This window comes from Python bivittatus, unplaced genomic scaffold (assembly GCF_059951505.1).
Source record: "Python bivittatus isolate LINGU-HERP-01145 unplaced genomic scaffold, Pbiv_v1 ctg000980_np1212, whole genome shotgun sequence".
NCBI lineage: Eukaryota > Metazoa > Chordata > Lepidosauria > Squamata > Pythonidae > Python > Python bivittatus.
This window is the reverse complement of record NW_028277125.1, coordinates 60,355,795-60,370,787: the sequence shown is the minus strand read 5'-3', so window position 1 is coordinate 60,370,787 and position 14,993 is coordinate 60,355,795. Positions and strand designations below refer to the sequence as shown.

The 14,993-nt window shown below is 38.9% G+C and overlaps 1 protein-coding gene across 4 annotated transcripts in view; it reads left to right on the top strand.

Moving 5' to 3' along the window:
- Positions 1 to 14,993, top strand: part of CTBP2 (C-terminal binding protein 2) — a 238,947-nt gene that overhangs the window by 210,554 nt on the left and 13,400 nt on the right. For all 4 annotated transcript variants that reach the window (XM_088131983.1, XM_088131980.1, XM_088131981.1 and 1 more), the window contains 4 exons: positions 312 to 456; positions 6,531 to 6,737; positions 8,881 to 9,095; positions 12,336 to 12,466. In XM_088131983.1, coding sequence (XP_087988109.1) covers positions 312 to 456; positions 6,531 to 6,737; positions 8,881 to 9,095; positions 12,336 to 12,466 — 698 coding nt within the window. The remainder of the gene's footprint in view (positions 1 to 311; positions 457 to 6,530; positions 6,738 to 8,880; positions 9,096 to 12,335; positions 12,467 to 14,993) is intronic.

The window sequence follows — 14,993 nt, the reverse complement described above, 5'->3', positions numbered from 1 at the left end:
TGCAGATTCTCATTGTTTTATGATTACTGTTTGGCCAGATGACCTTTTTATCCAGGCTCTCTAAATCATAGTCTTAAATTAAGATAAGCACTTCAGAGTGAAGAATCTGATATAAAAATATTTGTTTGCTGAACATTTTTAGGATTTCTGCTGTTATTCTGGAGTTTCTGAGCACTTTTATCAGATTGAACCATGTGCCTTGATAGATATTTGAGTATGACTCAACATTGGACTTCAGCAGCTATTTCCAGAATATATCCATCTGCTCCACTAATGTCTATGATTTCCTACTTTCTGTGTGTGTCTGTTAGGTTTTAAATGAAGCTGTCGGAGCAATGATGTACCACACTATCACTCTCACCCGGGAGGACCTAGAGAAGTTCAAGGCCTTACGAGTCATTGTTCGGATAGGCAGCGGTTATGACAACATTGACATCAAAGCTGCAGGGGAGCTTGGTACGTTTAGATGCCACTCCTGTAGATCCTCTCTTTAAAATGTTGCTTGTTCTTAAAAGTAAAATAAATTACTTAATTGTCTCAGGAACCTCTTTATAGGCTTGTTTTTCATGGGAGCGGCTTAGATACAATTCTAACATATGATAAAGTATTTTCATGTTATTTGACATGACTATTGATTCATAGTCAACATGGGATCTCTAGTACAGGTAAGGTACGTGTTGTAAGTTAAATGAACCTATCTATGGAATCCTGATGTGGAAATGACACTCTCCTGGTATGGAGATTGCTCCATACTTTTTTGTTAGAGTACTATACTTTCAGAAGCAGTGAGGGAAAGTGATGTTGCCTGTTGCACACATGAATAATCTTCAGTGGTTAGGAAGATAGAAACAGATAACGATATTCTGTGCTTCTGTATCTCCATATTCATAAAAATTCTGTAGGCATTGGATTCAATACTAGTACTTCAAGAAAAGTTTATGAAATGCTAGTAGAAGAAATGAAGATTTGGCTTCAACAATGTTTAGCCAGCTTTTCCCAACATATTTTCCAGACAAGCTGGTATTGCAGCTCCCAGAATTCCCAGGCACATTTTGCCACATCTAATAGGCATCAGATTGAGGAATTCTAGGTCATAATGAAGCACAGAAAACAAGCCTAGGTTAGCTCTTGGGCATATGTGTTTGACCCTCTTCCTCCAAAACAGTATGTGAAGGATAGTGTCTATTTTTGATTAACAGTGCCTTAGTACAGTTTTGAATATAAGAAACTATTTAATTTCAACTGTGATTATGGGAAACAAGCTAACTTCAAACTATGGTTTATAAGTTGGTTTATTGAGATTAACCCCAGAGAACAATCTGAACCAAAAACTTTGCATCTCTTCATGTCCATTTCAGAGCACACAGACAAATATGTAAATTCATGGCTTTTTGCAACTCATCCATAAAATACTAAAATATTATTTAATAATACGTACAGACTGTTTTGACTTCATGCAGAGGATGCAGCTCTATGTCTCTGGATCCAGCTGCTATTCCTATTAATGCTGCTTAACTGGACCCTGTATTTCTTCCAGAACATAATACCATGGTAGTTATTTTCTATTAGTGTTATAAATTGTATAAGTTCTATTGCCTATTCCATTAAAAAATTATAAATGGCCCATATTCCTAAAGTTGGTAACTTCCAGATATGTGCAAATAATGGAAGCACCAAGTTTGGGAAAACTGGTATTAATTTCATGACAGATATTACTTATTATTTAAAAAGTCATATTAAACACAGTTAAGAGTTTGCTTCTGGAGGTTTTGTTTGTTTGATATGGATAATGCATTCACACTTATTCTTACAAATCTAGAATTTTATACCCAATAAATGTATTTTTCAGGAGAGACAAAATGTTTGGGATGTTATGGATTGTTCCAGGATAAAATCCTTATATGAGCTGATGGTAACACTCGCTAAAGTACAATCACCCAGTGGGACCTTACCTGCCTTCTAAACATAAGTAGCTAAAGTTGGATTTTTGATCTGGTGATCTTGTGATAGCTTTGCATTATCTCAGCTCTGTCTTCCATTTGGATTAATTGAAATGCAGATAATCATTTGCCATACCAGTTTTAAATAACGAGAGTTAATCTTTAGCCCCAAGGGAATATTAAGGCAAGGGTCAACCTCTTTGGTTCCTAGACTAGCCTCCTTTTATTACAGTTCTGCTCTTTAAACATTAGTTGGATTATTCTCTATCCCTGACATCCACAGGGGACAAATGGCCGGAATGTTTGTATTAGCAAAATTCTCAGTGTCAATTATATTTGAAGGTGCCTTTCCACATAATGCTCAAGATAGTGTAGACCAAAACTAATTAACTGTAATGATATAAAGATCAACTCTAGTATAATTAATGCAAAATCTCTTTCAATTTAAAAAAAAAAACTTAATTCTAGTTATATACCTTAATTCCATGCATATTCTGGAAACTGTTGGGTTCATATTCTATTATGTATTCCCAGCAGGAAGAAAACTTACGATATTGCTATTATTGTTAAATTTAGACTCTTATTAGTTGCATTGCAGGCCAGAGATCTTGGGTCTCATAATAAATAATCCACCAACCTTCTATCTGCATAGAAGCCTAGAGTTGGAAACATGGTAACTGTAGCAAGCCACAGTGACATCAAAATAATGACACGTCTCTCGTGACATTATTGTGGCAATGATGTAGTTGCATCAGTCAAATCATGATTTCTGACACAAGTACATAAAATTTCATCATTTGTATGATAACATCATGACACACAAGTTGTCATCCCCCAATCTGACGATGGATTTCTGTGGTTGGAAGATGGCATTGAATCCAATCCCCTGATCAGTTCAGGAATTCAAGTATCCTTGACAAACAGTAACACACATATTATTTTCCTGAAAGATAGTAGTAACTTTAATTGATAATATTGGGGTAACGTTTCTCTCTTCACTTTGATGGCATTCCTACTCTTGCCTTTAGTTCTTCTGGGACTCGGTGATTTCTGAGGAGCTTATGTAAGGGCTACCTTTCGTAGTATAGTTTCCAGGGAAAGTCCTTTTGAAGTGCTATCCAACAGGCTAATCTGTTAGCAGATGCTAACCTTCTCTACCATGGACTACAAGTTCCATGATTCTCCAACATGGCTGTGCTGCCTTGGAGCTACCTATCTTTTTACATGGATTGGCATGTATGTGTTTGTCTCTGTATTATAATAAATTGCCAGGTGGAATGTTTAGAGCTGCATAGAAACAGAGTCCTATTTATCTTAGATCTTATTGAGCCCAAAGGTTGCATACCACATCAGTAGTCTTCATCAAGAGAATGCCCCAAGTAGCTTCCATGTGGAAGTGATTTGGGAATAATCCTGAAGCACCACCAGTACAATGAAGCCTTAATTTTTCATAAATAACTACAATATAACCATACAAAAATATCCTACAGGCTATTCCCTGTGAAAAGGCTTATTTATGATGAACTTAATATTTGGAAAGTATTTTAAAGAACTAATTTATTAAGAGTAAAGCATGTAGGCATTTGTTCCCTTGGTTTCGCATTTCTTTGCAGCAAAGTCTCTTATTGCCTGACAAATATAAACAACTAATGATGTTATCCTTAACTAGATTTAAGAATTATAACATATTGGCCATTTCTGTTTGCTGCTATAATAGTTCTGAGCTATTTGCAAGCAGGACTGTTAATTGTTTTACCACTAATGAGTTCCATAACATTAGCGTATAAAATAAAATTGATCTTTATAGGATGCCAACTGTGTCTGTCTGTCGATAGGGTGTCATTAAAAAGATTAATTGATTCAAAGTATTCCATTGTAAATCTTAATAAAACTAAAGAAACACATATTTTTTGTAGCTGTCATTCTAAACAAGAGTCTTTGTGGTGTCATTTACATAAATACGTTCAGACTTGCCTGTAACTCCTCACTGTTTCTTTCTAGCATCATTTGGCTGTCAGATTATTTTTAGGGAATTTTCAAAGAAGTAATTTATCATCTACATTTGAAGATTTCCTTTGAAGATTCTTTTCTTTTATTGCCTCAGAAGACCAACACTTAAATAATCTGCTGAAGTTTTAAAGGCCTTAATATACACAAACATATTTTTCTAACTGCCATATCCTCTAAAGACATCCATAACTCTCTGCCCTATAGCATGGCCACATTAAAGCAGAAAAACTACTGCTGACATCAGAAGCTCTTGGATCTTGTAGGCCAACCTTCTCCATTCTGGTACCCTCTAGATATATTGGACTGTAATTTCCCTAGCTAGTATTCAATTGTAGTTCACTACATCAAGAAGACACCAGGCTGTAGGGGACTATTGTAGACATTCAAGGCTTGAGTTAAAACTCGTTCTTCCTCTTGGTACATTACACGTGACTGACTTTCAGCATCTGTTTACGGTAAGACATTGATTGGATCACTTCATCTTATTTTCTTCCATATTTTTTCTCCCTATGTAGTATGAACACGACTTAAGATTATATGGGGAAAAAATTGTTGTCTGGGAAGGAGCAAAGTGCCTTAGTTCACCAAGCTTTGCCATATAGAAATAGACATCTAATGTGTTAGTGAGTAGGTTACAGTCTGAGAAGAGGGCTGATGGAACTTTGATTGAAATCTCTGCATCACCAGGAATCTCACCTCATAGACTTCCACCAAACCTTTGTTCTCAATATAATCTGTCTATAGCCTTGCATGAGTATTTGGGAGGTGCGTGTAGGATATTTATGCTATTATCTTTGGAGGAAAGTGAGGAAAAATTAATTCCTCTATGCCCATTATCTAAGATGAGTTTAAGAGACAGAAATCTGTGGATAAGGTTAAGATGAGTTTTGCTTTCAAAGCATGCAAACAGATGGTGCTGCTACCATCCTGGAGCGACTGGAGAATAAGAAGAAGCTAATTTTGCTGAACTCTTCTCCTTACTCTGGTATCCTACCGTCAAAAGAATCAATCCTATGCTGAGTGAACATTGCCACGCTTTATCAAAGCTGCTTATTACTTAACCCTATTATGTTACATCATTTAGCTTAGGCATTACCATGTGAAAGCAGGCCATCCCACGAAGACAAATCATCTTCCTGCGGGTATGCAAGGCAAGGATGAAAATAAGTCTTGGGGGGAATGTTAGGATAAAATCAAAAGCATGAATTATTGAGCATGGCAGTATTTCTAAATGGCAGTATTTCTAAATGAGGACCAGAGACTTTTCATAGCATTCACACATCTCAAGAAGGGATTCCAGTTATGGTTTGTCAAAACTGCATGGGATCAGAGGAAGGGCAGTGAGAAAAAAATTATACATCAGGATTTTGCACTGGTCTCACTACTGCTGTTCAGATGGATAAGTTGACATGTTAGGCAGCGGAGGTGAGATCTGGAGCTCCTGCTGACTGGCTGCAGCACACTCAGGCCCATCTATACAGGCAGCGTAGACAAGCAGTTTTCCTCAGCTCTGCCAGACGAGGACTGGAGTCGATCTGTAAGATGGGTTGTCCTCAATACAAAGGGGTGTAAGTGAGGATTCCCCACCTCATGATACTTTCAGAAAAATAAATTGCATTCTTTGTTTCCGTTTCTGCAATTAACAGCATTACAATTTGATTCTGCATAGTCATATTGAAGATGAATGCTATCTAACAGAAGAAGGAGCCAAGGAGTCTTTGTGAAACGTTTTCTTTTTTCCCTTTGGATGTTATTCATAAGCCATGTAATTTATTTTACTTATTATTAAATTTATATTCCACCTTTATTTTGTATAGGCAGCATACATAAGGCTCCCACCTCCTATTTTCCCCACAACAACCCTGTGAAGTGGGATGGGCTGAGAGAGAGACTAACTAGCCCAAGGTCACCTAGCCAGCTTCTGTGCCTAATGGAGGACTAGAACTCACAAACTCCAGGTTTCTAATCCAACACTTTAACTATTATACCAGTGTGTAATCCTATGATAATTCCATGGTCCATAATGTTGTTCTGATGTCAGAAGGGCCATCAGCTTCAGAACTGTGGAAATGTTTAGACAAGGCACATGCAAATTGTATTTCAGAACCCACATGTCAGGTTCACCTTGAAGAGAAGCCATAATTTAGGGCCTAGAACACACATAATATATCACTAAGACAAGATGACAATGGTTGGCAAGAAAATCACTGCCAATAATAGTCTGACTTGCAATTTGCTATGTTTTCTACCTAAGTCAAAATGGAAAACCAGCAATGGAACTGAAATTGATTCCTTTTCATGTGCATGGAACTTATTAGTTCTGTACTAGTGGTGGTGCTCAAATCCCTCATTAGAACCCTGGATGTTTTAATACACTTATAGCAACACAGGTCTGGAATGAAAACTTTTGATCATTGGTGTTACTAATTGTCACAAGAGATGCTATATTTAATCCAGTTTAGTACTATTGCAAAATGTTTTCTTCTCCAGGAAACAGAAAGTAGTTTATTTAGAAGCAAACTCTGTGATTTTGTGAGTTTTCTTCTTCACTAAAAATTGGGTTTCTGCCCCATACTCCAGGGATTGCTGTTTGCAACATCCCCTCTGCAGCAGTTGAAGAAACGGCCGATTCCACCCTGTGTCACGTCCTGAATCTCTACAGGCGGAACACTTGGCTTTACCAAGCTCTGAGAGAAGGAACCCGAGTACAGAGTGTAGAACAGATACGGGAAGTGGCTTCCGGAGCAGCCCGTATTAGAGGCGAAACACTTGGTCTGATTGGATTTGGTACGTTGGAACTTTCTGGAGGGAAATAAACAAAAAACAGTTGGCTTGTTCAAAATGTATATCATAGGGGCCAAATCTTGCAAGGAGATTTCTATATGGATTCTGCCACCAGATGTACTGCTGCATCATTATTTGAGGAAGATGATGTTTTGAGCAGAAGCCTAACCATGAGTGCAGAGGGAAGGCTTAGTGTAACCTGGAGCAGGGAGTCTGCTCCCAACAGCCAGCTCCTTTCCTAGATGCCAGTGGTGAGGGATCTAGGGAGTTGTAATTCAACAGTGTTTTGAGAACTACAGTTCTTCACCTCTGATCTGCACCATTCACTGGATTCAGCTTTTCCTAGCAATGGCTCCTATTAGCACAAAGTAAACATGAGGGACCTTCTCATGAGAAGCCTGTTTGTAGCTCATGATTTCAAAGCTCCCTGTGCTTGGAAGAAGGAGGGATGGAGCCCCAGTCTCTAAAGGAAACAACTTTCGGCCCCCTTTGAGTTGGTCTCCTATTCTTTAATTGTATGCTTGGAGTCTCTCACTTTGACCATCTATCCCTGCGGTGTGCTTTATCCCTGTATGTGCTCAGAATAAATTAAGCAAGTTAATAGTCAATTGCAGCTTGCATCTCAGGATACAAATTTTTTTTTTAAGGTTTTTCCTCCTCACCAGGCACTGAAGTGCACATTATCCTGTGGCTATTAATGAGTAATGGCAATCAAAGATGGGTGTGTCTGCATTTCCATCTGTGCCTAAATACAGCATATAAGAACAGGGAGTTTTTCCTCTAGTCACTTCCATGGAACTCTGTTACTTTATTCTGAGACCCATTTTTGCATTCTTAGGCCTGGTTCTCTGCCTTTCTCTACATTAAAAAAGAATCCCATCTTGATGTAGAACTTAGTTGAAACCAGCAATGACATTGAATTGGAATGACATTGTGGATAATGACCTGCTGATTGCATTGCAGCTGTCCCTCTTTATCAGAAGAGCCTTATTAAACCTTTGCTTCCAAACCATGACAGTTGTCTTAGTCATGCCCAATTAAATAGCCATTCAGCAAGAGTGCAGAAGGAAGGGGGGGAGAGGGGGAGAAAAAACCCTACAGCAAACAAGTTGCTCTTCTAATAAATAAGGCTCAGAGGGGGGTTGTCATTCTACAGTTGTACCAAAGTCATTTGTAATAAGAGTTCCTTAACATGTTTTCCTGTTGGTGATCAGAATTGAGAAGCCATACAGAGCTCAGAGTGTGGCTGGACACGCAGCATGGTTTTGGTTTGGTTTGTTTTTTAACTATTTTGGGTGCTTCAGATTCCATTTTGGTGCTTTGTATTACTTGCAATGAGAGGCAGTTCCCTGGGATCTCTGCCTCTTTCCTTTCCCCATCCTCCAATTTGAGAATTTGGCATCAAACCACTGATTATTGCACCATGCTCTCTGTTAAAGCTGGGGCATACTTCTCCATGCACATAGCAATGTCTATTCAAATTAATTGCTTCTGAAATGCAGTGGCAAATATTTAATGGACCTTTTTGAAAAATGCCATAGCTGCCTATATTCTAAAGGCAGATTCTAGAAATGCCCTTGTACACGCTGCATTACACGGTCCATGTTTGACCTTCAGTGAAGACAGCCAAGACAATTTATCTCTTGGAGATTTAAGTTCTACCAGCAGGAAGGGAGGGAAAGAAGATAAAGAAGTCTTTTCTAAGCATGTAAAAATATTGACACTTCTTTATTGTGGAATAAATTGGCCATTGGCGTTAAAATTCACCCTTCCTTATTATAGTTTAGGAAGGGGCTTAAAACGTCCATTTTTATCCAGGCCCTTTTAGCCTTTTAAAAGTGTTAAAAGTTCACTTTTAATGTTAAGAATATATTTTTAGAAGCTGCCTAAAGCTATTGGAATGGGCAATTTATAAATTATAAATAAATAAATGTGTTTAATTATTAAATAATTAAATAAATTAAATAATTCTCTGTAGCATAAATGCTTTTGTCATGATAGGAAAATGCATTCGGCAGCCAGTTGTTCCAGTCTATAGATAAGAGTGCTGGTACATTGTCAAGTCTATTACTACAATTCTCTGATTTGTGTGTGTCTGTGTCTGTGTCTGTGTGTGGCTTCTTGTTTATTTGTCTTTTTGGCTTAGGTCGCACTGCGCAAGCAGTAGCTGTTCGAGCCAAAGCATTTGGATTCAATGTGATCTTTTATGACCCATACCTGCAAGATGGCATAGAAAGGTCCCTGGGGGTCCAGCGAGTCTACACACTCCAGGATCTGTTGTACCAGAGTGACTGCGTATCATTACACTGTAACCTCAATGAACACAATCATCACCTGATCAATGATTTTACGATTAAGCAGGTAAATCTAAGTGGAGGAGAAGGAGGGAATTCTGTTGCTTTAAATGGAATCTAGGACCTTGTGTCTTTTGAGTGCTTGTACTCCTCTTGGCACTGAGGGTACCAAGCAGAGGCAAATAGGAATTGTATGCATTTTTATCCTTGGGGTAGCTGAGGTTTTATTTGTTTGTTTATATGAATTAGAGGCCACCCGACTCCTGATGACTCTGGGTGGCTAGACTTTAAAAAATAAGAAATAATAAAATAGAAAAACAGGTCATGGACATCCAAAAGTTTCAAAGAAGTACACAAAGAAACCTACAAGGGCTGAGTAATCACCCTACCCCAAGCCCTAGGAGAATAGCCAGGTTTTCAAAGACTTCCAGAACATCATCAGGTTGGGAGCCAGACCATCCTCTGGGGGGATGACACAGTAGAGAAGGCATGCTTCCTAGGTCCTTATAGATGCTGGGGCATACACACTCTGCCTGATCTTACTAGATCGCAGGTATGTGGTCCCTCAAATAACCATCCCCTTGAACTGTATCTGGGAGCCACCTGGCAATCAGTACAGCTCGCAGAGCAGCAGTATCAGATGGGTATAGTATGGCGTGACCATGCTGCAGCATCCTGGACCATCTGTAGCTTCTGGGTGATCTTCAAGCACAGCCTAAGGCAGAGTGTGTTGCAAAAATTCAGTCATGAAGTGACTAGGATATGAATGGCTGTTTGAAGAGCTTCCTGATCTAGGAACAGGCTCAGCCACAACACTAGATGAATCTGTTCAAAGGTTTTCTTGGCCACAGCTGCTGCCTGCTCTTTGAGCAGGAGCTATGAATCCAAGAAGATTCTGGAATTGCTCACTGGTCTTGAATAATAGAGTGCTGCTATTTCCAAGACTAAAAATGGAAATTTTCCAGAGTGAGGGGCCCAAATACCTGCTTGATTTTGTCAAGATTGAGTCTGACTCTGTTCCGCCCATCCAGATCTGTAAAGTCTTCAGACACTGGGACAGGACAACATTACTTGGCTGGTCTGGAGTTGGGATATAATTGGGTATCATCAGTATGCTAACTATGTCAAACCCTGAATTGTCAGATTACCTAACAGCAGTTTCATGTAGATGTTAAACAGAGGAGTGAGAGAGCCAAGCCCTGAGGCATCTCACAAATGGGAGGCCATGGACTTGACCTCCCCCTCATCAGCACCAACTGGAACAGACCACAGACGAAGGAGGAGATCTACTGTAATATGGTTCCCCACTTCCAGCCTCTGCAGCTGGTCCAGAAAAATACTGTGATAGATGGCATTGAAATCTACTGAGAGATCAAGGAGCACAAGGATGGATACGCCACCCAATCCCATATGCCAAAGGTCTTCAACATGCACAACCAATCCTGTCTTCATACTGTAAACTGATTTTCCACTTGCCTTCTGCACATTCTTCTGCCTTGTTAACAGACTGATTTAAACTCAAAAGTAAATTAGAGATTCCATAACACTGCAGCATGTAACAAGACACAACTCCTTACATCAGTGGTCTTTCAAAAACCTTTGAGTAACTATGCTGGTTATTAATAAGTAATTGAAGGAGTCTTCTGTTCATGTTCTATCTATATCAGCCTCTTCTCTTCTTGGAATAATGTTCTTAATTTAGGAGGTTGCAGCATGTCATAAAATGAATCCTGAAAATGTCTAGCCCTCTTTCCAAACATGTTCAGAGCAGAAGGAGGTTAGATGACCAATAAAAAAAAGGTCATTAAATTTTTCTCAGATTGGAATCTCAGCCAATTACTGTTCTTTCCTCCTTAGTTTAGTCATAGATCTTGGGAAAATCTTCTAAACTCAGTTAAGTTCTCTTTTAAGGCTACACAGATCTAATTCAATCCTGTTGTTTTCATCAAGTGCTGCTTTGATTTTGAGGTTTTCTTAATTACCTCGGCTTGGTGCAAGGAACACATGAATAGTAAATAGGTATTTAGCTAACATTTGTAGTGTAGCATAGAGTAACCTAGGAAAGCACCTTGGGGACACAAGGTACTTTTGTAAAAAGGTAATATTTCTGGGGAGAGGACAACCAATCATTGTAAGCTTATTTACCACAGCAAAAGGTTCAGAAATTTTATTGCAATGTATTGAGGTTGAAAGCCAAGAGAATTCATGGAATTCTCATGGAATTTTAGAACTTTCTGTATAAATGCTGTGATCTTTCTAAAGGTAATTCATAGATCAAACCTGATCATTGTTTACTTAATTATTACCCAATCACATCTGAAGGCTGTGATTATTATTGTCCCTAGAGCAGCCTTCAGATGTGATTGGGTAATAATTCCCATTTTCCCTACTTATTTATTTATTTATGAAATTTATAGTCCACCCCAATCTGCTGTAACTTTGGGCAGTTTACAAAGTACAACAGTAAAAACACAAAATATATAATCAAAAACTTTGGAAAAAAACAACAATCGTTTGAAAAAAAACAGAACATCACACAAAGGGTCCATCATTCACTGTAACCCAGAGATTGGGCATAGAGCCAGGTTTTAAGGGCTCATTTAAGTAGGGCTGGGTTGGGGGCCATATGAATCTTGGGGGCAATCTCAGCTATTAGTGTAGCCATATATATTTATTTTATTAGATTTATATGCCATCCTTCATTCAGGAGCTCAAGACGATGAACGTAAAGCACCTTCTAGTTTTTTCCTCACAGCAAGGCGAGTGACTGGCCCAAAGTCATTTAGTGAACCTCTGTGACTGAGGATGAACTAGAAGCTGGGTCTCCCTGTTCCTGGCCCAGCACCAGCACCATTACACTACACTGGCTCCATCGTACCCCAGAAGGCTGTTCTAGAGCACCTGCCAGTCCTCACAGCATTTGTTTGCCTCCAGTGCAATGACACACTTTGTGCCATTGTATTGATGATCTATTCCCATCTTAAAAATAAAGGAAGAGCTCAAGCTGGTTCTGTAAACAAGCTGAAAGTCTATTCTTGAGTGAGAAGAAGAAGAAGATGCATGACATACCATGGCCCAGAGGAAGACTTAAGAATAAAAATACATCAGTCTTCAAAAAGTAAATTACAGTTGTCCGGCATCTATTTATACACACCATCCCCTTCATTTTCTGGTCCTGAGTTGTTTCAGAACAGATTCTACCATGGGAGTGGATATTAATGCTGCTATAGTAGGGTGAGAAACCCAGAGAAAAATCTGTAAACTAAAGTGTTGGAATAGACTTTTCTTTTTTCTCCTCTCTTCTCAGATGAGGCAGGGAGCATTTTTGGTAAACACAGCCCGTGGTGGTCTGGTGGATGAAAAGGCCTTAACCCAAGCTCTGAAGGAAGGGAGGATACGAGGGGCAGCACTGGATGTCCACGAATCAGAACCATTTAGGTAAGTATTAGAACACTTCATGTTGTAGCCCGCATGATCTGGGCAGCACTTGGAGGGTTGAGGCTACAACCATGCCTTCAGAACTTTGGAACACCTCAGGAGGCCACTGGTAGGTGCTTTGATATCAGCAGAAGGTGGATAGCTGAATTTTTAACTAAATGTTTTTGGGAAGATACTTTTGGGAAGATACTTCAAGGGAGATGATGGGAACAGTTTGCATCCTGGAAGCCACCTAACCATATACCCACCTTAACTCTTTCTTTGCAGAAAAAAAAAAAGAAAAAGGAGACCATCAAAATCTCAGGGTGCTGGGACAGGGGAATATAACCTCTGGGTTCCTGTCCCCTGCTCTAAGCAAATCCTATCCATGTAATCTTGAAATGCCATATAGATAGAAAGACAGTGGCATTGTCCATAGTAAGACAGAGAAGCATTGATAAATCCAGCCATAGAAAATGGTTAGACTTTCAGAAATAAAACGTCTTAAAGATTTTAGAAACCTGCTGAAAAGTTTTAAAGATCAATGTGAGCCTGTTGTTACTGAGCTGCAAAAACTGGGGTCATAACTGGCTTTGTTAATGGACTTAGTAACTGTGAAAGTTATATTTCTGTAACAGAAGTGGTAGACCTAATAGTGTCTCCTGAATTCTTCAGGATTTTCTGTGAGGAATCTATTTTAGTTGCTTTCAGCAAAAACAAAAAGTGTTATGTTCCTTTAAGCAGGACACATGTATTATGGCATAAGCTTGCATTTTTAAGTGAAAAGTGACCCTCTCTACTAGAATTGCAGCTCCTTCCAAGCAGGAAAACAAGTAGTCATCAGTGGCAAAAGGTCAGTGATTTGTGACTCCCCAGGAACAAAGATATCACTTCTGCATGGAATCTGGCCATCTGCTTAGTTAGGCTCCTGTGAGGTATTGGATTCAGGTCCATTAAAAAATATGGTTATTGAAAGAACCATATTTTCTTGCAATCCACATGCTATTACTTACAATGAAATACATGTAATGCTGCTACAAGAAAGATGCAGGTCTAAGTGTTGCCATAAGCCTATGAATTATATACGACACTCTAGACTGAAAATATAAAAAGTATTACGGCTAAGGGCTTCACATATTGTGTGGATAAGGGCATTAAATTGTAGAAAGCTGGAGGAAGCCTTTCCCTCCCACCCTTCAAATAAAATGTTTTGAAGTTGTCCAGAGTTTGATGATATTTCATCAGCCCAACCATCTTGAGGATCTGCTCCTGTTCCTTCTACTCATTCTGATATGTAGTTTCATATTTTAGGACAAACAAAACAAGCATTGTGTAAAACCATAATAGTATTAGCAGCGAAACAAAAGCAATCCAACATCAAGAATTCCTAGAAGTAACTCAAAGGAAGCCAATAATAGGTTTTATCAAGCACTGGTCATAGAGAAAAAGATTGCAGTGGAGCTAAGAATCACCTAATTAAGTCCCATGCAAACATGGTTGCTGATCAAATAGATGTCCCTGCTGATGTCAGCTTTTCAAGTAGCAGACACACACATTTCTCTTGGTAGATGAGCAGCCATTACATTGAATGAATGAATGAATGAATGAATGAATGAATGAATGAATGAATGAATGAATGAATGAATAAATGAAATGCATGAGAAAGGTGGATTTCAATTCCACTGCCACCTCTGCAGCACTTAAAGATGCCCCTCCTTTTTAATTTTACCAAGCAGGCTGCCTCAACCAGCCACACTTGTAAAAACTAGTTCTCCTGTGTGAGACCATGTATGAGTATTGACTAAATAATTCAAAATATATCTGCCAGTGATCGGAGGTTCAAAATGGGCAAAGTGGCAGGCACGGCATAGTAATCCAAGACCTGCCACTATTGTATCTGCATTGACATGCATGGACAATGAGGCAGGGCTTGGATTGCAATGTTGCATGCACTATTTTGCCTGTTTTGACTCCTCCCATGGACCCACTAGCCTGTAGCCAAGAAGAGAATAGCAGGGAAAGCAGAATGCAAACTTCCTTATTTTCTGTGGTTTGCAGGAAGGCAGTCCACATGTTAAATTCTGCTTTTTCTATGAACTCCCAAGATGACCTAGTTGAAGCCCTGCTTTCTTGTCTTGCTTCTGAAATGGGAATAAATAGCCAATGATTTTCCACTGGTATTTTGATTATGATTAAGTATACTGCAACACATTAAACATTACAGTCTTCGTACAAATTGCTATTATTCTGAATTGCAGAGGTAAAGTTGTGTATTTTATTGTGTCCGGGAAGAAGGCCACATAGAGGAAATCTCTATGTTCTGTAAACCAAGATGAAGTCATCTGCTGCAAACAGAACTTTCATCTAAATCAGGGGTTCTCCACCTTCTTGGGCCATGGACTCCTTTGAGAGTCTGGTGAAATGTAGGGACCCCTTCTCAAAAAAATGTATTTAAATGTATAAAATAAAATACATAGATATAGATCATATCACAGCAGAAACCAGTGATGCTCAAATATAGTCACCCAAATATGTGTATACATTGCTG